This window comes from Furipterus horrens, unplaced genomic scaffold (assembly GCF_987537825.1).
Source record: "Furipterus horrens unplaced genomic scaffold, mFurHor1.1.pri manual_scaffold_7, whole genome shotgun sequence".
In the NCBI taxonomy this organism is placed as follows: Eukaryota; Metazoa; Chordata; class Mammalia; order Chiroptera; family Furipteridae; genus Furipterus; species Furipterus horrens.
In genome coordinates this window covers 97,695,096-97,720,274 of record NW_028327177.1, presented here as the reverse complement: position 1 = coordinate 97,720,274, position 25,179 = coordinate 97,695,096, and the positions used below count along the sequence as shown (strand labels likewise).

Here is a 25,179-nt window from a genome sequence, read left to right as displayed (position 1 = left end):
GCATTGTCCGATGCAAGTTGCCATGACTGGCCCACGTGAACAACCTGCTCTCTGAGTGTAAACATAGGAAGTTTGGGGATGTCAGGGCTAGAAGATTACTATCACGATTCAGGATGCAGTTTGTGCATGGGGCTACAATGGTCAGTCACATGCAAAAAAAAAAAAACAAAAAAAACTACATTAATGAAAGAAGAAAAATGCCTTGCTGCCTAGGAACAAAGCTCGATGGATCTCACCTGTTGGGTAGAGGTTGCAGAGAGGTGAGTTTTAACCCTGGACTTCCATTGTATCCTGGAGGACCAGACCCACAGGCCTGCCACTCTTGTCCTGGTGCTGCAATTCAGGAGTACTGACATGTACTGGAAGTAATGGGTCAGTGGGAGGGCCTTGTGATACTTGGATATATTAGAATTTACTCTATTTTATTCTGAAGAAGAAAAAGATACATCTATTCAACTTTAGTTGTCATCTGTGCCATCTCCATGGATCACAGTTTCCTTCAAAATCCCCTCTTTCAGGTAGTCAGACCAGGGGTCTTGAGCCAGCCTGCATGTACTCTGGGAAGGCATGGGCTGGCCCAGGGCACACAGCAGTGAAGGTGACATGTGATTCCTCCTAGTTAACGTTGGGAAATGTGATCTGAAAGACTTTGTGTTTTCATTTCTTGGATTTCTATTGAGTAACATTTTCCTTCTCTAAAAACCCAGACCACAGGGCTGACATGGGGAAAGCTACAATACCAGGGTCACCTTTAATCTCGTTTTGTGCCTAACAGAGCTTTCCTTCCTTCTTTCATAGTATAAGTCAAATATTCCTGTGATGGGTAAAATGGCTGCATCTCTTTTTTTGCACCAGATGATTAACTATTAACATCCAAGGTATAGTTTGTTGGAGCATGTAGCTCCTAAGGTCAACCAGACAGACCTAAAGGAATTAATACATTAATCAAAAGAAAAAAATGCTGATTAGAACAAAATATAACTATTTTAAAAGAGCTTTTGGTCTTCCCTTAAAAATAGAACTCCTCCTTCATGATGGAGTCTAAAATGGATAGTTTGGCCCGGTGGTTCTCTCCAATGTCTCACCTGCCTGGGTTGGTCTCACTCCACTGCAGAGCCCTTTGCATGGCTCTTCTTCCCGGGAAATGTGTTCTGCCCACAGATAGTCCAGGTGCACAGGCGTCAGTGAATCCCTAAGGTCACGTCATTTTGTCAGCAAGCCTAGACACACCTAACTGAGTCCTAAAAAAGTGGATTAGCTTGGTCTCTGTGAGGAACACTGTCCCAAGAGTTGCTCCCAAACAGAAGGCCCCCACAGCCACGTGCGCCAGCCTGGCCAGCCAGCCCTGTTCACAGCAGAGGAACACCTGCGGAAAGAAACCATTGTCACTGCCCTGGCCCTTTTTTCTGTACCTCCTACCTCTGGGGCAAGCCAGGGAAAGTGGAAGCCCTGTTGTTCCACCTTTGAGTGAGATAGAAAGTATGGCAACTATGTACTGCGGGTCTACTCTGTCCCCAATGGTTAAGAAGGTTTGGTAGCAGCTATCATAAGAGGATGTCCTAGAGGCTTAGGGGAAGGGATAAGAGGTGTCAAATATTTGTCCAGCTGCTTTAGGCAGAATGGGAAGGGGAAGCCTAGAGTGAGGGACAGTGGGCAGATTACCAAAGCATGTGGTGTGAAGGCAGCAGGGACTCTCACCTCTGAAACAATAGTAATCCCACCACTGAGGGCAAATGTTCCAAGGAGGACTGGAGACAGCTGCAGGCCGGCCAGAGGCCTGTAGGGGCTCTCATGGTAGTAGCGGTGGATGAAGCAAAGGCTCTGTGTGATCCGAATGCCCATGTTAAAGCAGTTGGCCAAGATGAAGCCAACACTGCCACACCAATGGGTCAGGAGATAGGACAGCACCAGGAATGAAGATGACAGGGCCAACATTGTGAAATTATACCTGAGGAAAGGAAAACAAGCAAAGTAGGGCAGTGGGCAACTTGTTCTAAGACGGAACTCCTGCAAAAAAAAAAAAGCAGCCATGAACATGAAATCACAGAAAGCACCCCTGAGTTCCCATGATCCAGCTGGTTTTCAGAACATTAAATGCTACATAGATAACATGGAAATGTCTTTGTCCTCCTCACCCCTGAATGGGAGAGTAAGAAAATGAGCAATTCAAGATAGGGTTAGTTTAATTGGCACCTTGTGATAAAAAACATAAGAATCTTATTCAGCCCAAGTATTTAATGTGAAGCATAAGAATATGACACGGGTAGCAATTACATAGAAATGCTAACTCTGGCGGGCACTGAGGGGTGCTGTGAATGAACACACATGGTCCTTGCCTTGTAGAGTTTAGGTTCATTTTGCAGATAAGGAAACCAGGCATACAGTGTGAGTAATCTGCCTAGGGAGTGAGTCAACACTCTAACCTGACCCTTGGCCTCTAAACTTGAGCACTATACACCACTTCCTTTGAGAAATGTAGAAGCTCTATAACCTTGGCTAGTGGACATCACTTAAAGCAAATGACCAGCCTCCAAAATGAAATGTAAACAGGGAGTGAGGTCTGGATCATCTTCAGTGTTCCTCAGATTCTTAAGCATCCTTCCTTTTCTCTCTACATCTCTAGAGCTCTTTGGAGGCTATGACTGGATGGATTGCAATACTCCTTTGCTTCTCTGATTTCAAAGCAGCATGTCTCTTAGTTATCTTCAGTTCTCAGCAAGGGAAACTGAGTCTCAGCAAAGGTAAAAGAGCTGCCATAATCCTCCAAAAGGCTGTGGTATAGCATCTGGTTTCCACCTAGTGCACAGCAAGCATTCTAAGTATACAGTTGAGGGAACCAAACCCATTAGGTGTCCTCAAGCTGGCCTTAGAGGCCACCAGTCAGGTTCTGCATAGGAGGGGTGGTAAGAAAGCCACCATGTCACCCAAATACCCAGGTACTTGTCCTTGGGCTGACTAAACCCAAGGGGCTATGCAGATATACTTTATCAGAATGGGTGGTAAGAATATCTCCTGACACACACATACACAAACACACACACACACAACTATACCCCAACAGGGGAGGTGTGCACTTTCATCCAGAAGTCCAACAAGGAACTTGTCTATTTCTTGGTTGAGAGAGAGCCTCTTTTAATAAGCAATGAAAGTACATGAGCCCATACTTTCACAGGGAAGTTCCTCCATTACTAATCAATGATCAGAGATCAGAGTGGCCAACTTCATAACGAGTCATAGAGGTGGGACCCATCATGGACCAGTACTCTGAACTCTTCCAAAAAGAAGCAGAAATGTGTAACCTGGTTGTTTTTTACCGCCAGAAACAATATCAGAAAGGTGTACTACCCCCCGAATCCTTAAGAGTTTAAGCAATAGGTTCACAAGTTTTCAAAGTCATTGTCACCCAACTCCTAGTAAAATGGCCACAATGAATGAATCCAGTAACTAATTCAAGCAGGGATGAATTCAACAGTGCGGCTTCTTTGGTGTGGTCATTTGGGAGATGATAATGATGGGATCCACTGTGTTTCATTAGAATAGGACTCTGCAGCTGTCAAACTTTCTAGAACTCACAAATCTATAGTCTTAAAGGAATAATCCAGGAAAAAATAAAAATTTAAAAGATGCAATTAAAATGCCACTCTTTAAATCAATGCAAAATTAATAATGATAATGACTTTTCTATAAGATTTGGTTAACATAAATAGTAAAATATTTATGAATGCTTATTTTTCCATGGCCCTAAGACACTAGGCTTAAGATCATGCTTATCAAAAGATAGATGGTCAAGGATGCTGACTGTGGAAGCAACCAAAGCATCCCCCAGTGGGTGCTGGTTGAATATATCAAGGCACAGCTATACCATGTAGCCAGCATACAATGTAGTCTCTGCAGCAATGAAAAAGATGGTGCCAGTTTGTGCCACAGTAAGAAGATTGTGTGCACCCTCCATTCAACTCCATGTTGGGCCCTCAGAGCCAACAAGTCAGACAAAGGAGCTGTTAACCTTGGGCCTTTGCATCAATCATTGTCCCCTCTGCCTGGAAGGCTCTGTGCCTCTTTTCATGGCAGACTCTTCTTGTTTATTCAGGCCTCAGTTTAAATGCTACTTCCTCACATGGGCCTCCCAACCTAGAAAGGTCCCCACTCTCACTACATCACCCTGTTTAAGTTCTCTGTACAGCACAATCTTCTTATTTATTTATTTGTTCACTACCTGCCTCTCTCAGCTCCAAGAGAACAGGCATCTCATCCATCTTATTCACTGCTGTATTCCTGGAGCTTAAAACAATACTTACTAGAGAGTAGATGCTCAAAAAGCATTTGTCAAACGAACAAAAGAAAATGAGATATACTTAACAAAACAAAAATTCTTCAATAAGACATAATGAAAAATCCATAAATCACATTCTATGTATTATGAGGTTATTAACAAAACAGCAACTTGCAATTCAAAGGATGGTCTAATATTTAACATCCAACCAAATACCCTGTTTTTCTTTAGAAAAACACTGATGAGTCTGAAGTTGGTTAAATAAAAGCCCATGAGTTAGCCCTGACTGGCATGTTTCATTGGATTGAGCGCCAGCCTGCAAACCAAAAGGCTGCTGGTTCGATTCCCAGTCAGGGTGCTTGCCTGGGTTGTGGGCCAGATCCCCAGTTAGGGGAGTGTGAGAGGCAACCAATCAATGTTTCTTTTACGCATTGATGTTGCTCTCCCTCTCCTCCCTTCTTCCTTCTCCTCTCTCTAAAAATAAATAAATAAATAAATAAATAAATCTTTAAAAGCCCATGATTTTATCACTATTTTCTTCAATTCAGAATCCAAACATCCAATGTAAACCAATTATAAAATTTAACTAAGCTGCCCAATTCTATTGTACTATAAAAATTCTTACTAGAGCTTTATGTCTGGTTAAATTCACAGAGATGAAAAAATGCCAGAGATGAGCCCAGGTGCTCTGTGTGTTCAGACCAGGGCCAGGGCCTACTATGTTTAATACATATCTGAAGATTATGTTTAAAGTCACATTTTACTCTTAAGGAAAGTGAGCTACTTCAGATAACTGCATTAGAAGGCACTCTGCCCTCTTTTCTCTATGTTGATTAATACCATAAAAATAATTTTCTAGATATTTATATACTATTAAAATCCCATTAAAATTAACTTAAAAGTCATTTCATTTGGTTCAATGAATCGTAAGAGGAAAGACCACAACCAGCCAGTCTATATTCCCTCATGATTTGGTTGTATGAGATTTTTGTTTAACATTTTAAGCAGGAATAATGTTGATTCTTTCCCTCAACACTAATGATAAAACTATTGTAACAAAATTCCCTTCAAAGACATAGATTCCTAGTCCAGAGCTCTTTCCACGATGCTTCAGTGCCTCTTTTAGTCTGTTTTAAATTATATTTTAAAATTATTTCATATTAGAAGCACCTTTCAAATAAAAATATAGTATTTTCAAAATTAAACTTAAATAGACTTTTCTACCCATGAAAAAGAAAAGAGGGGAAGGATGGATTCAAAGTAGTTTAATAGCTATAAGTTTAACTATCTGAAGTAAACACACTAGCTCTAAACCATTATTTGAAAACTGTGTTGTGACCTAAAAGCATACTGGAAAATCAATTTAGTGGGTCAGGATATGGCAGTTTAAAAATGAAACAACAGAATTAAAAACCATCAGTGTGTTCCGCACATACTTGGTATACCTACTGCTTTGTGAAAGCAGAAAGTTTCAGTCATATTCACCTAAGTATATATTGGATCACAGTGCTCAACGTAGTTTTTACTGTGAAAGCTGGTTTGGGCCAGCAGTTCCTCAGGTCCTAGCTAGCATCAGAAATCTCCTGAAGATGTGTAATGAAAGATTCCTTGGCCTGAGCCCCTATAATTTTAGTTCAATTGATCTGGGAAGAGGCTAGAACTTCCTAGGGGAATCTGACCAGTCTGGTCTGGGACTGCTGCTCTAGACTCTAGTTCTAAACTATGGTGTAGCAAACAAAGTCACCAAGCTTTTTTGTGAGACAGTCCAACTTGGGAAGAAGAGAGGCTGCTCTGAATGAGAAGAAGGGTTCGCCAACTCTTTGAACTACCCTTTTACCATCCCACCCCCACCACTGGGCCTCTAAGGACTTTCCACAGCACTCTGGGCAGTAGTAGCAGCATGGACATTCTGAGGGACACAGGCCTCAAGGGGCAAAGGGAGAACAAGGGCCACTCATCCTATTACCTATACCCATCCCTTCTACTCTCCCTTCTTCCCCCCATCACTTTTATCCCTCTCCTGAACTTCATCCTGTAGTGTTGTCTTAGATACTGCCTTGCTACTTTTGGTATTTGGACACAAGAGATGAATGATCCTGGATGTGAGGTTCTTAATTAGCAGTTCATATCAGAATCACTGGGGCGCTTTTAAAAACCCACACATGTGGTTAGGGGCTTGTGATTCCATAGGTGTGGTAGGAGAGGGAGTGGTGGAAGTAGGTGGACAGGAATGTGCATTTCTAACAAGCCCTGATTATGATTTTGACTCATAACCAGTGCTAAGAACCATTGCTTGAGGTTCCAGGGCACAGGTCTTGATCTGGTATCAATGGATGGGAAAAAAAAATATGGCAAAACATGCCACAGATTCCTGAGATTCTCAAAGATCTACAAATCAGATTCTCAGGGGGAGGACTCTTCTTAAGAGAAGCTCCTTGGCAACCCACTGGAGTACTGGGTAAGGAGGTGGAGGAATGGAGTTTGTCTTGTGCCCGTCTCTGCAAACCTGGAGTAACACAACCCTTCAGGGCCCAGATTTCTTCCTCTACCAATGGTGTGTGCAGTGGAGAGCCTGGGGAAGGCACTGTATAACGGGCTGGGTGGTACCTCTAAAAGAGCCTTCTATAAATGCATGTCCAGAATGAAAAGAAAGAAGACTGGCAAGTTACTTCACTTTGGCTAAAGGCCACGATTAAAGACGTAACTTTAAGGTTACCTACCTGTCGACCTGCTCTTTGCTCATGGCAGCAAAGGTGAAGCACTCAGTTACTCCATTGATGGCAAGCAGGAGGACATAGAGACAATAGGAACGCAGCAAAACAGGACCTATAAGGAAGCAACCCACTGAGATGCCACAGCACAAATGAGAGGCCCACATCCTCCCTCAGTTTGGATGGGCAGTCAGAGAACACCAGAATGGGGTCATGAGCCCTGATGGTATAGACAAAGGGCAAATGCAGGCTCAAGCCTATGGTCTTAATTATCTGGAAGGACTCCTAGCATTCCATGGCACCAGCTAAAATAAACAGCTAAAAACAAAAGGACAAGTATGAATAAATGCACATCTCTTGCTTAACAACTAAGAGCTTATCTGGCCAGCAGGCAAATCTCGCTTTTTAAATCAGCATGAAGAGGCTGCTACATGGAGCACTCAGGGACACAAGTGGCCCTGCATGTTAAGAGGACCTGAAGAAAAGACCTGGAGAAGCCCGAGTTCAGGACCAGCAGGAAGCTCTGAAGATAGAGCACCCACAAATTTACAGGGAGAATCAGGGCCCACGCTGTTATTTTTTTCTATAACAAAGTAATGTGGTTCTATAGCTAACTAACAAACTTTGAAAAACCTGCTAACAAGTTCAGAAGCCTTAAAAATGTATTAATCCCCTCTTTTAAGAGAGCCATTATCAAGATACAGCCAAGAAATCAGTAATAAAATAAACATATACTCACCTGTGACCCAGTAATTCCACTCCCAGGTGTATCTCCCACAGAAATAAAATCAAGTGTTTATAAAAACACTTGTACATAAATGTCCATAGCAGTTTTACATAGAAGAGCTCAAACCGGCATCAACAGGAGAAAAGATAAACAATCTGTGGGCCATCCATACAAAGAAATACTCAGCAATCAAAGAGAAAAAAAAACACTGAACCATGTAAAAATATGGATGACTCTCAAAACCTTTATATTGAGGGAAAGAAGCCAAACACAAAAATAAATAAATAAAAATGAAAAAATAAAATAAAAAAAGAGGCCAAACAGACCAATGTCTCTGTTATAATATTTCATTTATATAAAATTCTTTCTTAAAGCAACACTAATCTAAGGTGACATAAGTCAGAACAGCGGTTACTTCCGAGGTAAAGGCAGAGAGCCAGCTGGGAAGGGTCCTGAGAGAACTTTCTGGGGTAACAGAAATAAATGTTCTATATATTAATCTGAATGGTGGTTACTTGGGTTTATACATTTGTCAAAATTCATCAAACTGCATTCTCAAGAGCACAGCATCTCATTTTATGTAAATTAGACCTCAATAAAGAAGAAACCTAGCCACTAAAAGAAAAGGCAGGGCAGGGAGACTGAAGTTCCAGAGTCTCAGAATCTGGAATTCATTCATGGTTTACGAAAGCTGCTTGATACAAAAGATCTCTGTGCCATGGGGACCCTAAACAGTTTTCTGGCAGTCAAAAATTACAAAAGGAGTACTAACAGGCAGCCATGATGCCCAACAAAAACCATCTTACATGGCCCTTTCTCGGGTTCCTCATTTCATCATGTCATGTTGCCTTTCATTCCCCAAGCTGCTGCAGAAAGTAGCCTGGGCCCCACAGCAGCTGAGGGGCTCCAGTAGAGGAAGTGGGACCAGGTTCTGCTCTGGAATGGCTCGAGACTGTGCTCAGTGTATTCCGGCTTCTCTTCATCCTCTCTTCTCTGGCAGAGAGAAATGGGGCTCTTCTTCTAATACATACCTCTCACTTGGTAACTGAAATCTAATGGTATATGTAGGTCTATCTGAAGGAGGATAAGAGCTGCTTTGCATTGTGGAGAACAAGATTCTTGCATGAAACAGTGATTCAAGTAAAAGGGCTTTGAATCAATTTGGGGGAAAGAGGTTGAAACTGGGAAATTCCTGAATGGAACTTCAAATTATGTATTGAATTGAGAAGTATTATAAGTTGAATTATATGGACCCCCCCATATATGTTGAAGTCCTATCATTTGGAAATAGGGTCTTCAGAGAGATAAGTTAAAGTTAAAACAGGTCATTAGGGTGGGACCAGTGTGCTTATAAAAAAGGGGAAATTTGGACAGAGATACATTCACAGAGGGAAGATGATGTGAAGACACACAGGGAGAAGATAGCAATGTGATTGGAGTTATGACTGTCTCTATAAGCCAAGGATTGTTGACAAACACTAGAAGCTAGAAAAGGCGAGGAAGGATTCCCCCTCTAGAGCTGTAGCCATCAGAAAGAGCCTGGCCTTGCTTAAACCTTGAATTTCGACTTCTGACCTCCCAAGCTGTAAGACAATACATTTCTGTTGTTTTAACCATCCAGTTTGTGGTACATTGTTATTTCAACCCAAGGCAATTAATATGAGGGGCCAGAGAAGAAAAATAAATTTTTTTAAAGAAAGAGCCAGAGAAAAGCACTTAAGAGATAAATGTGAGAAATGTCAAGGAAGTTCAGTGAATGTATATTTTTCTTGAGGATGGAAAAGCTAGGTATGATAAAGATTTCTGAGAACAGTCACTAGGCACTTACAAATCCCCTAATTATATATAGTGCTAACCCCAAATACTGCAAAGCAAAACCACAGTGCCCCACACAAAAGCCTGTCTATGCAGTGCCCAGGTCCCACATTTGGAGATAGGAGCACAGAGGATAGAGAGTCTAAGAGGCCAATTCAGGTCACAGGCAAATCCACTTCATGGGTGAAGACAGGTCAACATGCACCTGTGGCAACTGAGGACAGCAGTGTTGTAAGTTTCACTAAAACTAAAGTGGTTGGCTGAACCACAGAGAGTTGCTATTCTTTTCTGATTAATTCAGGAGGACTTTCTGGAAAAAGTTGTTTTGTGAAATATTTAAGTGAGCAAAAAAGACTGGGGGTAGGAAGCAGCAGTGTCAATATTTTCTGGCACAGGAAAGGCATCCAGATACACAGCACTGGTCCAAAGAGTCAGGGCAAGGAGAGAAGGGGGAGTAGAGAGGTGGGGAGTAGACACGAGGAAAGGAAAGCCAGCAGGCACCCTGGGGAGACACACTGACCCTACCAGAAGCTACCTCAGGCTTTACAGAGAGCTGGAGTTTGGTCAAAATGAGAGGCGGCTACAATGAGGAGACAATACTAGAAGATCCTGCTGGGACAGGGACGCTGATTCAGCCTGGAGCCAGGCAAGAGATGACAACGGACCTGACGATCCTTGGTGGCACCCAAACCACACGTTCATTTCACAGACTAAGAAACCAGACCACTCAGAAGACTCTATTCTCTCTGGAGAGGACACTGAGAAAATATCTTTTTCAGTCTAAAATTATTAATGACCCCGACATAAACCATTAGAGACAGAATTTACCACCTTAAAAAGCAACTAATACTGATCCTTTTAATTGATAAATATATTATCAATGTTCAAAACTGGCACCAGCATCTCAGTTGAGTAAAAGGACTGCACAATTACAGTCATTTGTTTATATGTTTCCTATGATTAATTACTCTGTCAGGTGAACATTATATTGATAGGAGATCCCTCTCCTCATGGCAAAGCCCTGAGGCTATGTTACATTAAAGGCTGTTCCTTGGGATCATCTTTCTAAAGAGGCAGAGAGGCTGTGAAATAGATGAGTCCCAATCTCTGCACACTGACTTACCAATGGCTTCCTACTGAGGCCTCCCTGCAGCTGCCTGATAGAAATGTACTTTTCAGAGCATGAGCCCCAGGGAGCTGCAAACCACATCACTGGTTTCACAGCAGGTGTTTCTCCAAACTTAATGACCTTTGTTCTAGGATAGAAGAAGTTCAGTCCTTCTTTTCCTAATTCCAAAAGTTTGGGCTCATTACAGTGGAGACTAATGAATGACAGTGAACTTGTAAAATGGCAATTGACAAAGCTCTTTACATTGAGGTGAGACAGCAGAAAGAAGTCTTCAGGGTTCTTGTCTAGTGACCTGAGGAATTAAAAACACCTTTGCTAAGCCCAAGATGAAACACTGCAAATGGACTTCTCACTTACGGCCCAGCGCATTTTTAAATTGGTGACGTCTCCAGGGCCTAACAAGAGCTGTGAGACGCTTCATCGCTTGGGCACAAGGTGTTTCAAAGTCTGACACAGTTAATACTTTTCTCCTTCAAAAACCAAGTCACTGGATTATATATACAATTTTATTTGTTGAGATCAATTTTATTCTCTGCAAATGGCTCAGGGTTATCCTTCAAAGGCTTTTATGCATAAGGCTGAGATTTATGTGGTATTTACTATCTTCAGACGTGTTCAATACTAAGTGGAGGCTCATTAGAGCCTGCTCTCTGCCTTCCTCCGTCACCCCAGAGGGGACACAAGGAAGCGCTTAGCAAATCACAGTTTAGGGCTAAGAGGGAAGCCAAGGATTCTTAACAACTTCAAATGAGGTTCAGGAACTGATCAACCTGGTGCCAAACCCCCACAACCACACCCTGAGCTGGTCTGACCTCGTGTGAGGGAATCAGTCCCCCATCCAGCCCATTAAGGACCATTCTCCCTACAGGACACAGAGCTCAACCATGTGTGCCCAAGTTCTTCAATTTCATAAAATTCTCCTATTTCTGTTGAGAAACTAGAACAAATATGGCAACTCTTGTGCATACCTGATCCTGAGCTAAGCATGGCCCCTCCGTAGATGTCCAAAGCCAGCTGAGAGTAGGCAAAGCCAAAAACAGTGATGGTCAGGCCAGCCAGCAGGGCCAGCTTGAGCAGGGACTCCAAAACCGCGGCAGCCATGGCAATGTCCTCCTGGTGCCAGAGAGAGGGAAGGAAGTTGGTTGACTCATGAGCTAAAGAAAAACTTCACATCTGACCTCCGCACTTTGCTGTTTTACAGACCATTCTTTCCATTGGTGAGGGACAGCAATGCTTTTCTGCAGTCTGTCTGTTTCTGCCAATTAGCAAGTGAAGGAAAATGATAATGCCTGCCTGCTTCAGGAGTTCAGGGGAGGTTTAATTTTTAATTCACTCAGGATAAATTATTTCAAACATTGCTTAGGAAACACTTTCCCTCTGATATTTATTCTTAAATGGGACAGCAAATTTTTACACTGTTAGCTAGCTTTGCCAGTGTGCTTCTCCTGACAAACATCTTCAAATCCTAAAGTTCCTGTCAATGTACTTAGGAAAATATTCCTCAATCAAATTGAGAACCAGATTAGCTCACTGTGTGATATTGTGCATAAACTATATTTTGCAAAATGGTTTCTAAGACATGTAAGAGGCCGGCTTAAGCTTTCTTTTAATTCTAAAATAAGCCAGACATTTTCAGTGGTTTTAGAAAAAGGGAAGTTTACACAACCAAATACTTCTGGATTAAAATCTCTTCTGTATTTACCAAGCAGAGTATGTAGATTCTCACAGTCCAAATGTTGCTCTGGGTACCTCACAGTCCTTAAGACACTCAAACAACGGGTGATGGTGAGAGAAACTGAATGGCCAGGTCTTTTCCTCCCTAGTCTCTGCACACCGTGGCTCACCTTTGGGTCTTGCACCTAAGACTAGACTATGGGAGGGGGTCTGTGCTGCACTGGGGACCGCCATCAAGAGCTCTGAGACAGCTGGGTCAAGAATAAGGTCACAAAGAAGAACAAAGGGTAAGAAGAAAAAGCCAGCCAGTGAGAAAGGAAGTGAGCCATCATTCAGAATGTGTAGAAAATGAAATCTAGAAGAAAATTTCAGATCAGACAGAAGGGAAACAGACTGCTCCACATTCCTGTCTATTTATCTTGCAATTAGAGAAGAATTCATTCGACACAGTGACATAAGAACCAAGACTACCTGCTTCTGAAGTGTGGCATCCTTTTCTCTCTCCAGCACCTTTGCAAAGAATATATAGAAACTCTCCTCTATTGGCTGGAAAATTAATCTGGCCACAAGGGAGCCAAGATTATTCACTATGTCATATACACCTACAAAACAAAAGGAAGAAACAACAATCTTACCAGTTTTCCTCTTCGAATTTTCACAGTACTATCAACTTTTTTTCTAATTTTATTTTTCAAGTGAAATTTTTGAGATAACGATAGTCACACAGTTATACGAACTAACAGAGATCCAGGTACACTCTACCCAGTATCTCTGAATATGACATCTTGTAACACTATAGTATAATGTCACAACTAGAATACTGACTTTGATAGTCAAGACACAGAACACTTCTATCATCAGCACTTTTTTATAGAAGTCACTAATGCCAAGTTGATTTTTTTCTATTTTTATTTCTACTCCTCTGAGGTTATATTTTTTAAAAAATATTAGCCCTGGCTGGGGTGGTTCAGTGGATTGAGTGTCAGCCTGTGAACCAAAGGACGCCGGTTTGATTCCCAGTCAGGGCACATACCTGGGTTGTGGGCCAGGTCCCCAGTTGGAAGTGTGCAAGAGGCAACCACACCCTGAGGTTTCTTTCCCTCTTTTTCTCCCTCCCTTCCCATCTCTCTAAAAATAAATAAATAAATTAATTAATTAATAATATTAAAATAATATTAAGACACGGGGCCAATCTTTCTGACAATGATGAGGGGCTCCCTTTTCTCTTAACACCTACCCACTCCCAAAATGAGCATCAGAACTCTGCAGAAAACAGGATAAGGGCAAAGAACCTGCCACCCAAGTCACATGAAAAGGGAGAGTCAGCCCTGGCTGGTGTGGCTCAGTGGACTGAGCGCTGGCCTGCAAACCAAAAGGTTGCTAGTTCAATTCCTGATCAGGGTACATGCCAGGCAACCAATTGACATATCTCTCACACATCAATGTTTCCTTCCCTTCCCCTCCCTCTAAAATATAAATTTTAAAAAATATTAAAAAGAAAAAGAAAAGGGAGCGTCAGTATACTGTATATATTTATAAAGGCCTACAATTTTCAATCTTCAGAATTCATGTTTTTATAATCTTCATTTTTTTATAATCCTTAGGTTCATTTTTGTTAAACATACTGAAATGCAAAGAAAAAAATTAGAAATTATCTACTAACAGTATTCCTCTTCAATTAGAAAACACTACAGAATTTCACTTTACCCTGATCGCCAAAATTTAAAACGTTCAAAAATGTCATCACATAACGCTCCCCTGCAAATAAAAAAGCAAAATAATTAGTATTTCAAATGTACATTATTTTTGTGTTTCTTTATTTCCTATAGTCTACCAACTTTTCCTGTTGAGAAATAACTCTCAAAGGCGAAAAATTAGATAATCAATTAAAGAAACATTATTTGTCTTAATGCTGATTTCAAATAACCTTGGAATAGTAACAGTTTAGAAAGTGCTGGGAGATTTATTGATAGCAAATCGCCAAACCAGTTAAAAACAAAAGAAAATAAAATCAATAAAACCAGTCTAAGTTGTGGTTTGTTTTTTTTTTAAATATGGGGAGATAACTAAAATATTAATAGTGAAAATAATTCTCTCAACTTTTAAGGGTGGTCAGATAATTTGAGTGTGGATTCTGTAAAATGCAAGGTCCATGGTTATATGCACAGACTCATTAAAAGTTTCCTCTCAGGGTAGTGAAAGCTCCGTGGAGGTTGGCAAGGCTGTGGAGCCCAAGTTCATGATTCAAATCTAAGTCTAATGCTTTCAAGGTGAAGACCCCAGCCCAGAGCCCCATTCACCCAATCCCAATTTTTATGAATTTTTCTGTTATCTGTTAACAAAAAGCACTGACCATTATGGAGCTAGAGAACTGAAGAGTGCCCACAGCCCTATAGAGCAAATTCTCACTTCCTAGCAACCTGATGGAAAAGAAAAAGCAATATGAAGAGATTAGAAGCAGTGATCTCTCAAGTCTCTCTGGCCCTTGCCTCTCCCTCCGATCTCTGAGCTGCTGCATCTGCAGCAGGGACCTCGATGGGTTCCACTGGGCACTGGCCCCACAGCTGCAGTCACTCCTATCTGCATCTCTGCACTGCTCCAGTCCATTCTCACTGCTAACAGTTGTAGTTTTTGCAAATCTAGCTCTTTAGTCAACCCCTGCTTTCACACCTTTAAATGGCTCCTCAACTTCTGCAAAAAGTCCAGGCTCCTTAATTATGCATTTGAAGCCATTTATACACTAACCCCCAAGCTATCTGTTTGGCCTCCCTTCACCAACCTCATCTCCACCTCCCACCATCACATGGTCATCCTCTGCTACACCCTACCAGGCTTTGGCCTCTCCAGCTGCTCTGAGTCAGGCTGGCTCTTGGCATTTCACCACCTAAAATGGCATTTCTGCAGGGAACTCCTTGTGTTCTGGCACAATATGCCTCTCCTTCCTATACTCTGTAAGCTCCCTGAGGGCAGGAACCATGGCTCAGTCATCTCTTTGTCCCTGGTTTCCTAGCAGAGCACCAGGAAATGAGAGGGCATTCAAGAGATGTCTGGTGAATGAGTTCACATTTTCAGGTACAGTCCTCACAGCTCCGTATCAGAATTAACCACATCAGAAAAATATGCATATCTTTGATGAGAGAATGAGCTCCTTTAGACCATGGTCTGTTACTCATTCATCTGTATATTCTTAGCACCTGGCACATAGTGTTCAGAAAATGTGGAGGCAGAAGGTAACAGCATACACATTTTTGCTACTGCAAGGAATAATTTCAACTTTTTTAGGGCTGTGGGCTTTAAGATAAAAAGAATCTGGGGGTCCTTGTCAAGCCACTTCCTTATATCACAGCCATGGAGATAGAGGCCCTAAGAAGTTCCTAATGGCCCTCTGCCAGTCAGGCCAGGGTGGCCCAACTATGCAGCAAGCAAGCAATCAGTACCACTTTCAGGCCTAGCACACGCATCTAGCCACAGCAATCCAGACACCCAATTCAGGGCCATTGCTTGGACTGGATCCATTCCTCAACTAATTTAAACTGCTCTTAAAAGTTGGGGAGGAAAAAAAGTACATATAAGCAACCGCCCTTTCCGAAACTCTAACAATAAGGTGAATATCACAATACAACAATTGCACTACAAATACCTTTCTTTATCAGCGAATACTTGCTGAATACCTATCATGTGCCAGGCCCAGAAGGGTGCTGGGGAGACAGTGGTGACCAGCACCCTCCCTGTTCTTACGAACCTTATAGTTAAAGTACCTTCACTCAGGTCTCCAAAGGCTCTGATCCTTGTTTCCCCTAGAAGTCCTACAAACAGTTTCACTTTTGTAATAGCAATATTACAGGCTCAGGCTAAAATATGCACTCTCAAAGCTCAGCGAGCCCTCAGACCCCTCCTGGTCCTATCCCTTAACTCAGACGGGAAAAGTGAGGTATACAGGGAGTTACTTCCCTTTGGAAATATAATTAGTAAAAAAGTAAAGGTCGGGGAGGAGAAGGAAAAATAATAATAGTGAATGGTTGCAGAGCGCTAGAATTATTGGAAAGTTTATTTTCCCAAATTTTGGTAATGAAGTTATATTATTTTTCTAATTAAAAAATAATTTTAAAAATAATTTAAAAATATGTTCAGTAAGAGATATATAGGTGCATAGACATATGAAATTTACATATAGAAAGTATTGTACTACCTTCAGCAGCTTCTAGCTGCTTCAAATCTCATTCTTTGAACTAAAGCTGGGTATAAATAAACCAGTATATGTACATACATAGAAAAATGAGATGTACTTATAGCTCCTTGCTGGCCTTCTGCATCAAGAGCTCTGTCACTGTTACACTGGAAAGCCTTAGAAAGCTAGAAGGCTGCCCAAACTATTATACAGGTAAATCTTACTGTGCAAGAAAATAAAATAATAAAAACCTGGATTTTTAAAAGTTAAAAAAAAGAAGAAAATGTATAATAAGTTAGAATAGGATAATGAAACTATAAATAGCTTTCTCTATTTTCCAACTTTTCTATAATTGGTATAATACTTTTAGAATACATTTACTTAAATGCTATAACATGGGGTTTTGGAGATAGATTTGGACTCAAATCAAGTTGTTCCTCATTACTATAGGACTCTGAAGAAGTTATATAACCTCATTGACCCTCAGTTTCCTCATTCATAATAAACAAAGACAATGTCTTTCTTATAAGACTGTGGAAAGATTTAATTAGACAACTTAAGTATCAAACTAAATAGACGTTAAGGTTCCCCTGCCCAGGGGCTGTAGACAGCAGGTGGTCTGGATCTAAGGGACCAAGGGTTTGGTGGAATCCCCTTGCTTATACCATGGATTCCTAACTGCTCAGGGTGACCTTTTACTTACCTTCTGTCAGAATCTGTTTCAAGAAAGACTGTTTGAAAAAACTCCAAGTCAATTTAGCCTCTTTCCAATTTACAAAAGCCTAAAAGAGAAAACAAACAAACAAACAAAAATCCTAGGCATTGCAAGTCTAAGAGTACAATAATGTTACATGAAAGGCAAACTCATTTGGTCCCTAAATCCCAACTTGGATAGCCCCCACTACTTTTTCAAGTAATGCTAAGCACACAGAAGCATCTAATAACACTGGCAAAGAATTTACAGTCCTAAACATGAAGACAAATTCTCTAGGTAGAACAGCCCCCCTATAATGGGGCCTGCCCAGGATTCATTCACTGAGACCCCTGACAAATTGTGTTGTTCCCTTGCTGCTACCCAGACAGTAAACTGACCACATCTCACACATACAGCTCAGTCAGTTCTTTCCTTAGAAAATGTCTGAAGTACGCTAAGCTTCAAAACAAATTCTGCTCCAGGTACTCCACATCTTAATGCTATATTTAGCCATCCAGGATCCCTTTACATAAAGTATATGTGCTTTGCTTGTATATTTCAAAAGAAAGGCTTCTCATGCCAGTTAAACCACTCAAAACTGATATGACAGAGGAAAGAAAAAAAGAAAACAAAACTTCTGACATGGCTCTTCCAGAACCCCCAGGGGTCCTTAGGAAGGGCAGAGGTCAGCCTAGTAGAGACAGGCAGTCTCAAAGCCAGAGAGCTGACCACAGAAAGGAGGACAGGGGCAGTTAGCTGGACACGACTTCTTTTTTACTTCCTCGCCCCAGTTCCCTCTGAGGTCCCCTCCTCTATCATGAAGGCAGTCTGGATCCCAAAAATGTTCAGTCTAGACGTTAGGTTCTTAATCTCAGGGCACCTGCATTTTGAAAAGTTCTTATTAACTCAAAGTGATGACTTTTGAAAAGTGGTATTTCATGGGGTTCTTCAGGAGGAAAGGGGTGAATCACAAAGGCCAAGCCCACGCCACCTCTCCAAAAGGTCAGCTTTAGCTACAGAAATTAACCCAAGGGCAAACTTGGAACCTGTCCCAGTCTCATGGGCTCCTCCTCTTGGCCAAAAGCCCATGTGTATAGAGCAAAATATATTGCAGGCCACAGATATAACTTAAAATTTTCTAGCAGCCATAGTGGACAATAAAAAGAAACAGGTTTATTTTATATATAATAAATTAATTTTAATATATTTAATCCAAAATATTCTCATTTCAACTTATAAAAAGATATTAGAGGCATTTCACATTATTTTTTTTACACTAAGTCTTTGAAATCCAGTGTGTATTTTGCCTTTACAGCTCATTTAATTCCAAATGCTCCATAGCCACATACAGCTGGTGATTGCCATTTAGAATAGGGCAAGTCTAGATTACTCCTTAAAAGCAAGGGTCATTTCCAGTCCTTAAATCTCACCCCTTGGTTTCAGAGCCTTTCCTCCAGACACTGAAAGGACAGGCCTGAATCCTCCCAAACTTCACTTCCTTCAGGGCATCAGTGGATCTGGAGCAGATGCCAGGGGTAGCTTTAGCCCATGAGTAAATCTTCCCCAGGGAGAAGGAAACTGGGCATCTCCTTTCCCCAGAACAAAGGGGACCAGACTACCTACCACCACCAGGGGGCATTCTGGACCACATCATGTTTGGGGCCCTGCTGCTGCCCATAGTCAGGAACCATGGGCACACTTCTCTCTTACATTCCCATACCAGGTGATCCTCTGGGAGGCTCTGCACAGCACCACCTGTGCTCTTTAAAGGAAATGAACAGTTACAACTGGTCCATGAGGCTCTTCCTGAAGTCTACTTGCTGGTAGGTTATGAATGAGTTTGGGAAGATGATTGAGCTCCTTAAAAAAAGTTATTTAAGAGAATGAAATCATGACAGTGTCTCTGATATAACTCACGCTTGAGCATTCCTTTCTCCTAAAGCCTTCAATTTAAACAGACCTGTGGTTCTGAACAAATAGCCACACTGCTTACTATGTCCAAAATGTTCATTAAGGACATAGAGGCAGAAATCTGATCAGAGACTGGGCTTCTTCTCAGAGGAGTCTCTGCTAAGTGGTAGAACAGCAGCGCATTCTTCGGGCTTTTACCATTCTGTTCAGAATGGATTTGTCACTTGGGACACTCAAAAGAGGCCTATTGAACAAGAGCTAGGTTAGTACTGTAGAGCTGGCCCTCAGGCTGTGAATTTCTCTGGAATCCCCTGATCAACAAGCCATCCCACTGCCTCACTGCACCGATGGTGAAAGGTGATGGGCTGTACTTCCACGGATGGTCTGGCATCAGAACTCTGGGGCTCACTGTGCTTGAATGTGATTCACTCTTCCACTTCCCAGACTCTCTTAACTCAGGATGGTCCGACCAGAAGTATCCTTACCAAACTGACAAGAGTCACCAGGGAGTCTGTGGCCACCATCCTGCCCCATGCCCTCCATCGTCTCTAAACCCTGCACAGCACACCTTTCTCTCCTTCTTGCTCCAGGGCTATGGACTCTGCCCTGGCTTTGTCCATGTTCCCATTTCCATCCTCCTACTGTTCTCATCACTTCTTATCTGGGCAATTGCCACGAACTCCTTGTGAGATTTTTCACTTCCAACCTTCTCTCTAGCCCACCCTTCTCATGGTAGGGTTTGAGCTTTGGAGTCATGGTCAGAGACTGGGGCTCAAACTGCAGCTCCCAATTTATTAGTGCAAAGGCCATGGGCAAGATACTTTGCTAAGCCTCAGTTTTCTCATCTGCTGGAGCTGACTGAATGAGAGCAACTGAGACACTCAATAAACCTGTAACAGAAGGTAAGCTCCTCAACACAAGCAATTAGATCATGGCATTGTTCAAAACCTTTCACTAGGCTCCATGGCACTGAGGCCACCACTACCTTGTCCTAGCCCAGCAGGCCATAACCTCCTTCTGCCTTTGCTTTTTCTCCGATCCCCAACTGTTTAGCCAAACTAAGTACCTGAGTCAATCCAAATTCCGACACAGTGATGGATATATAATAGGCCCCGAGAAAATGCTTTCCTTACTACAGCCACACATGCACATTTCTACCACACACACACATTCACCTCTGCCCACTCTGTGTCAAGGCCCAGCTCAAAAGCAGCTTCCTCCATGAAGCCTTCCTTGATGCTCCCAGGTCTTTGTGTTTCTATCACCATACACACACACACACACACACACACACACACACACACACACACAAACACAGTCTTGCAGTGTAGTTCACTGAGCACACATCTTATTTTTTTAGTGATGTTATCTTTATATTTATTTTTATTGAATTTATTGGGGTGACATTGTTAATTAAATTATATAGATTTCAGGGGTACATTTCTATAATATATCATCTATATACTGTATCGTGTGTTCACCACCCCAAGTCAAGTTTCCTTCCATCACCATTTATCAGCTGAGTACACATCTTATTGTAACTCCCCACACAACACAAGTTTTGAGAGCAGGAACCCCACTCAGGGTACCTGGAACACTTCTTGACACATGCTTGATGTCTTAAATTCCTCAGCTTTACTTACATATTAGCAGATCTCTCATATTAAATCCCTCAGAAATGTCGAGAATATAAGATATATAAAGGGCAGTTATTATTTGAGTGATCATTAATTTTAGATTAAATAAGTACCTTTAAAGGAGATGGAATTCTATAAGATTAGGAATGAAATCTCCCAATTTGGTCATATTGAGTTTGAATATCATTTTTTGACCAGTTTTGTATGAGGGAGCCCCCAGCGCAGAAAGCTGCTCTAGAGAGTCAAGTTAGGCATGTTGCCTTAAACAAGAGGACCCTAAGGTCTGGAGAGAGTCCTGCAGACTTCTCATCTGCACATACTGCCTCCCAAATGCACAGGAAGCCTCTGAGGCCCAGCAGTCACCTTCCTGCCTGTCTATATCCCAGTCAGCAGCCAGCATGGGGATATGCTCTGTCTGTCAGCAGGAACAGTGCCACTGTGTATAGCAGATACACACATCCTTCTCGTGGCTACGGCTTCTGTTCCAGTGGAATGAGCATGGGTACTTTTGGGACAGACTGCCAGATTAACCGCTGAGCTCTCACACCAATGCCATTAGTGTGTGCCTTGCTAGGATGTCTCAGCGGAGCTATTCCTGCTCTCAGAGCAGCAGGGTGATGGTGGTGGTGGCATCAGCAGTCACTATGGACACCCAGTTGGGCCAGGCCACAGTGCTAAGCACCTTACATGTCCCATCTCATCCAGCTCTCATAACCACATTAGGAGAGAGGAACTCTTACTATCCCCATCAGATAGATAAGGAAATGAAGCTAGGAGTTCTGGGCCCATCACAGGGTTAAATACACACTTGACAGACTCCTTATTACCCTCTCTCTCCTTGCCTGTGTTCATGTCCAAATGTTCCTTTCCAAAATACTGCTAGGGCACAGGGGCTGGCCCAGGATGTAAAGCTGGCCAGGCTTGGTAGAGGTGAGCCCTGGGGAGCACTCAGGGGAGGGGATTCTCCCGCATGCTCAGTCCCACTGCGGCAGGTGGCAGAATCTCTAAGCAAGAGAAAAGATCTCGAGTCCTAAGTATATACATGTGCAGATGAGGCACTGTGGTATCCCAAAAGTATCATGTTGATTTAGCTTAAAGGTAAGATCTAGTTGATCAGAACGGAGAATTCTTATCTAGCACATCAGAACATATATGGCTTTGTTACATCAATCTGGTTTTTCTTGAGCCCTGGCTGCTGTGGCTCAGTGGATTGAGCGTCAGCCTGCAAGCCAAGTGTCGCTGATTCAATTCCCAGTCAGGGCACATGAGTAGGTTGCACATCAGGTCCCCAGTTGGGGGCGTGAGTGAGAGGCAACCACACAGTGATGTTTCTCTTCCTTCTCTTTCTCCTTTCCCCTCTCTCTAAAAGTAAAATAAAGAAATAAATAATTTTTTTTAATCTGCTTTTTCTTGAAAAGTTGTAGGGCAAGATTCCAGAATTTCTGAGACTGTAAGTCCCAAATATTTTACTACTTTTTAAAGAAATCACGAAAGAGGAATAAGAAGTCCAGTCAAAGCCTTACCTCAAATAAGTGCATCCCATCAAGCCCGCAAACAGGTAGGGAAAAGGGAAAGTGGATCAGCCCAGAATAGAGCTCTGCACAAAGCAACCGAGCAGAGGCAATGCAGTATAACATCACGTATGCAACTCCAAGGCCACATATGGCAGCATTGACCCCACAAGAGGCAGGAAATAAGTCAAATGAACTGAGAGTTGAAGAGTTGAGTAGAAAAAGATTATGCCTCACTCCCACTAGTTAGCATGAAGACGCCTCAGAGGTCTACGTGGGAAAGTGGATCACCTGAGAGACAGGCCTGACACGAAATGCAGGAACCGTGCAGGGTTCATCCCTGCTTTATCAGCACTCTGGACTGTCTGTACCACAGTTCAGTCCTCGGGAAAACCAAGAGACAGCAAAACAAAGACAGTGGGACACAGTGGTTACAGCCTGTGCTCTGCTGGGATTCAAGCCACTCCAGGCTCCTGTCCTTGCTCTGACCCTCACCTTGGGCAGGTATTTAGCCACTAAACCTCAGTTCCTCAATCATAAAATATAAACAATAGTGTCAGCCTCACAGAGTTGCTATAAATAAGGGCATGTAGTGTACTTGGCATAGGGCCTAGCACATTGGTTCTCAACTGGGGGCAATTTTGTCTCCCAAGGGACATTTGGCAGTGCATGGAGACACTGGTTGCTATAACTGGGAGGTGGTAGCTACTGGCATCTGGTGGGAAAAACCAAGAATGCTAACTAAACATCCTCCAATGCAAAGGACAGCCCCTACAACAAAGAATTATCCAGCCCAAAGTGAGGACAGTGCCAAGATTTAGAAACCCTGGCTAAGGATATAGCAAGCACTCAATAAATGAGCTATTAAATTATCTTTACTATTATAATAATAAACAATCAAGTTGTAGTTTCTTTCCCTCAAGGATAACCAGCATCTGTGATTAAAATGGTAAGAGATAAAAAATACATTACTTACTCTACTCCTCAGAATGTGGGGTAACAGATCTGTAATTCTGGAGACAGGAAGAATTTGTTGCTTGGTTGATTTTGGGAAACCCAGCAACCTTTTGAAGTAAATAACATAGCAGAGCACAATAACTGTAGTGTAGAAAAGCTGAAAAAAAGAAAATGGGTTTAAATAGCACTATTTTAATGTAGGCATAATTAAGATATGCTTATTGATTTTAATAAAGGCATAATTAAGATATGCCTATTAATTTGACCTCAAAGGCCAATCAAGAAATAGAATGGTCTTAATTGACTGCACCTTTTACTGAGTGATGCCTCACCCTCTGGTATGTTCACTAAGACCAAGCCCCATGCAGCATCTCTGGGGAAAGTATGTAAAAAACTTCATCTAACTGGGAGAAGAGAAGTTCTTCTGGGCAAGCAGAACATAATTTCTATGACAGATATCCATTAGTGCCAACTGCCACACAGATGTCAGTTATGTTCTTGAAGATTTGCATTTGGCCAAAAAACAAGCAAACCAACAAACAAACCTCTAGCCCTCCCTCCTAGACAGAACACTGTGAGGATCCATGTGTCCTGCCTGGGCTAATACCCAGCATCTAGTGCTGGAGATTTTCCATAAACCCCAGAAATCTGTGACACTATGATTACAAAGCAGAATTGAGCTGCTGACTCTCTCCTCTCTGCCCAGAGCATGGGGAGGGCAAGAGCTATTACAGGATGAGGAGGGAGCAGCAGCCTGGGGTTTTATCTGTAGGTTGGGGAGAAGTATTCAAAGAGCCCCTTTTCACAAACTCCCTTCTACCCTCTTTCCCACTGAAAGCAGCAGTGCACACTAGCTCAGGAAAAAATGGGACTTCCAGGTCCCCCTTTCAATCGGGAAACGCCTGCTGGAAAGGCACAGAGCAAGGACAAAGAGGAGTCTCGGTTCAGCAGATCTGGGCTCCTCTGCCATCCATACCTCTCCCATCCATGCTTGAGAACAGAGCCCACCAGTCACTATCCCTTTTTTTTTTTTCAGTTTTATTGAGAAATAATTGACATACATCACTGTATATGTTTAAGTCTTACAGCATGATGGTTTGATTTACACATATTGTGAAATAATTACCACAATAGGTTCAGCATCCATATTTTCATATAGACACAATGAAAAGAAAAAAAGGAAAAAAATTTGTGATGCACACTCCCAGAATTTACTATCTTAACTTTCCTATATATCATTCAGCAGTGTTAGCTATAATAATCATGTTGTACATTATACACCCAGTACCTACTTATCTTATAACTGGAAGTTTGTACCTTTTGACCACCTTCCTCCAATTTTCCCCCTAAATCCTTCTTTCATGGCTCAAGCCCTTTAAGATACAGCAGCACTGCTGTGAGCCACACCATCTGCTGCCCACATCCTGTGATGAGTACCCTTTCCCAGCTGCCTTCTCCACCTCTCTTCATCTTCCCACTAAGCAGAACCTGGGAAACAGTAACCACCTCTGGGTAGTCTTCATGCAGCATATCCAAACTGCATGATCCCTCCCCTTCACTTCTATCGAGGAAAATTCACATAACATAACATTGACTGATTTAACGGTAAAGCAGACAATTCGGTGGCTTTTAGTACATTCACAGTGTTGCTGTACTCGTACAATCACCATTATTATCTAATTCTAGAACATTTCCATTACTCCAAAAGGAAATTCTGTACCCATTAAGCAGTCACTCTCCATTTCCCCCACACCCTGGCAACTGCTAATCTGCTTTCTGTCTGCACTTGCCTATTTCAGATAGTATATATTAATGAAATCATACAATAGGTGGCCTTTTGTGTCCTGTTTCTTTTACTTAGTACAATGTTTTCAACATTCATCAAGTTATAACATGTATCAGTATTTCATTTTTATAGCCAAATAACATTCTACTACATGGATATACCACATTTTGTTCATAAGTTGGGCAT

General features: G+C 42.1%; 1 protein-coding gene across 1 annotated transcript in view; it reads right to left on the bottom strand.

Moving 5' to 3' along the window:
• Window positions 1–387: 387 nt before the first annotated feature.
• RFT1 (RFT1 glycolipid translocator homolog) overlaps window positions 388–25,179 on the bottom strand; it is a 35,427-nt gene continuing 10,635 nt past the window's right edge. The window contains exons 6-13 of the mRNA XM_090284026.1: window positions 23,227–23,364; window positions 17,201–17,279; window positions 14,037–14,087; window positions 12,801–12,931; window positions 11,624–11,768; window positions 6,994–7,099; window positions 1,699–1,948; window positions 388–1,366 (exon numbers count right to left, since the gene is read on the bottom strand). Coding sequence (XP_090140152.1) covers window positions 1,199–1,366; window positions 1,699–1,948; window positions 6,994–7,099; window positions 11,624–11,768; window positions 12,801–12,931; window positions 14,037–14,087; window positions 17,201–17,279; window positions 23,227–23,364 — 1,068 coding nt within the window. The 3' untranslated portion in view covers window positions 388–1,198. The remainder of the gene's footprint in view (window positions 1,367–1,698; window positions 1,949–6,993; window positions 7,100–11,623; window positions 11,769–12,800; window positions 12,932–14,036; window positions 14,088–17,200; window positions 17,280–23,226; window positions 23,365–25,179) is intronic.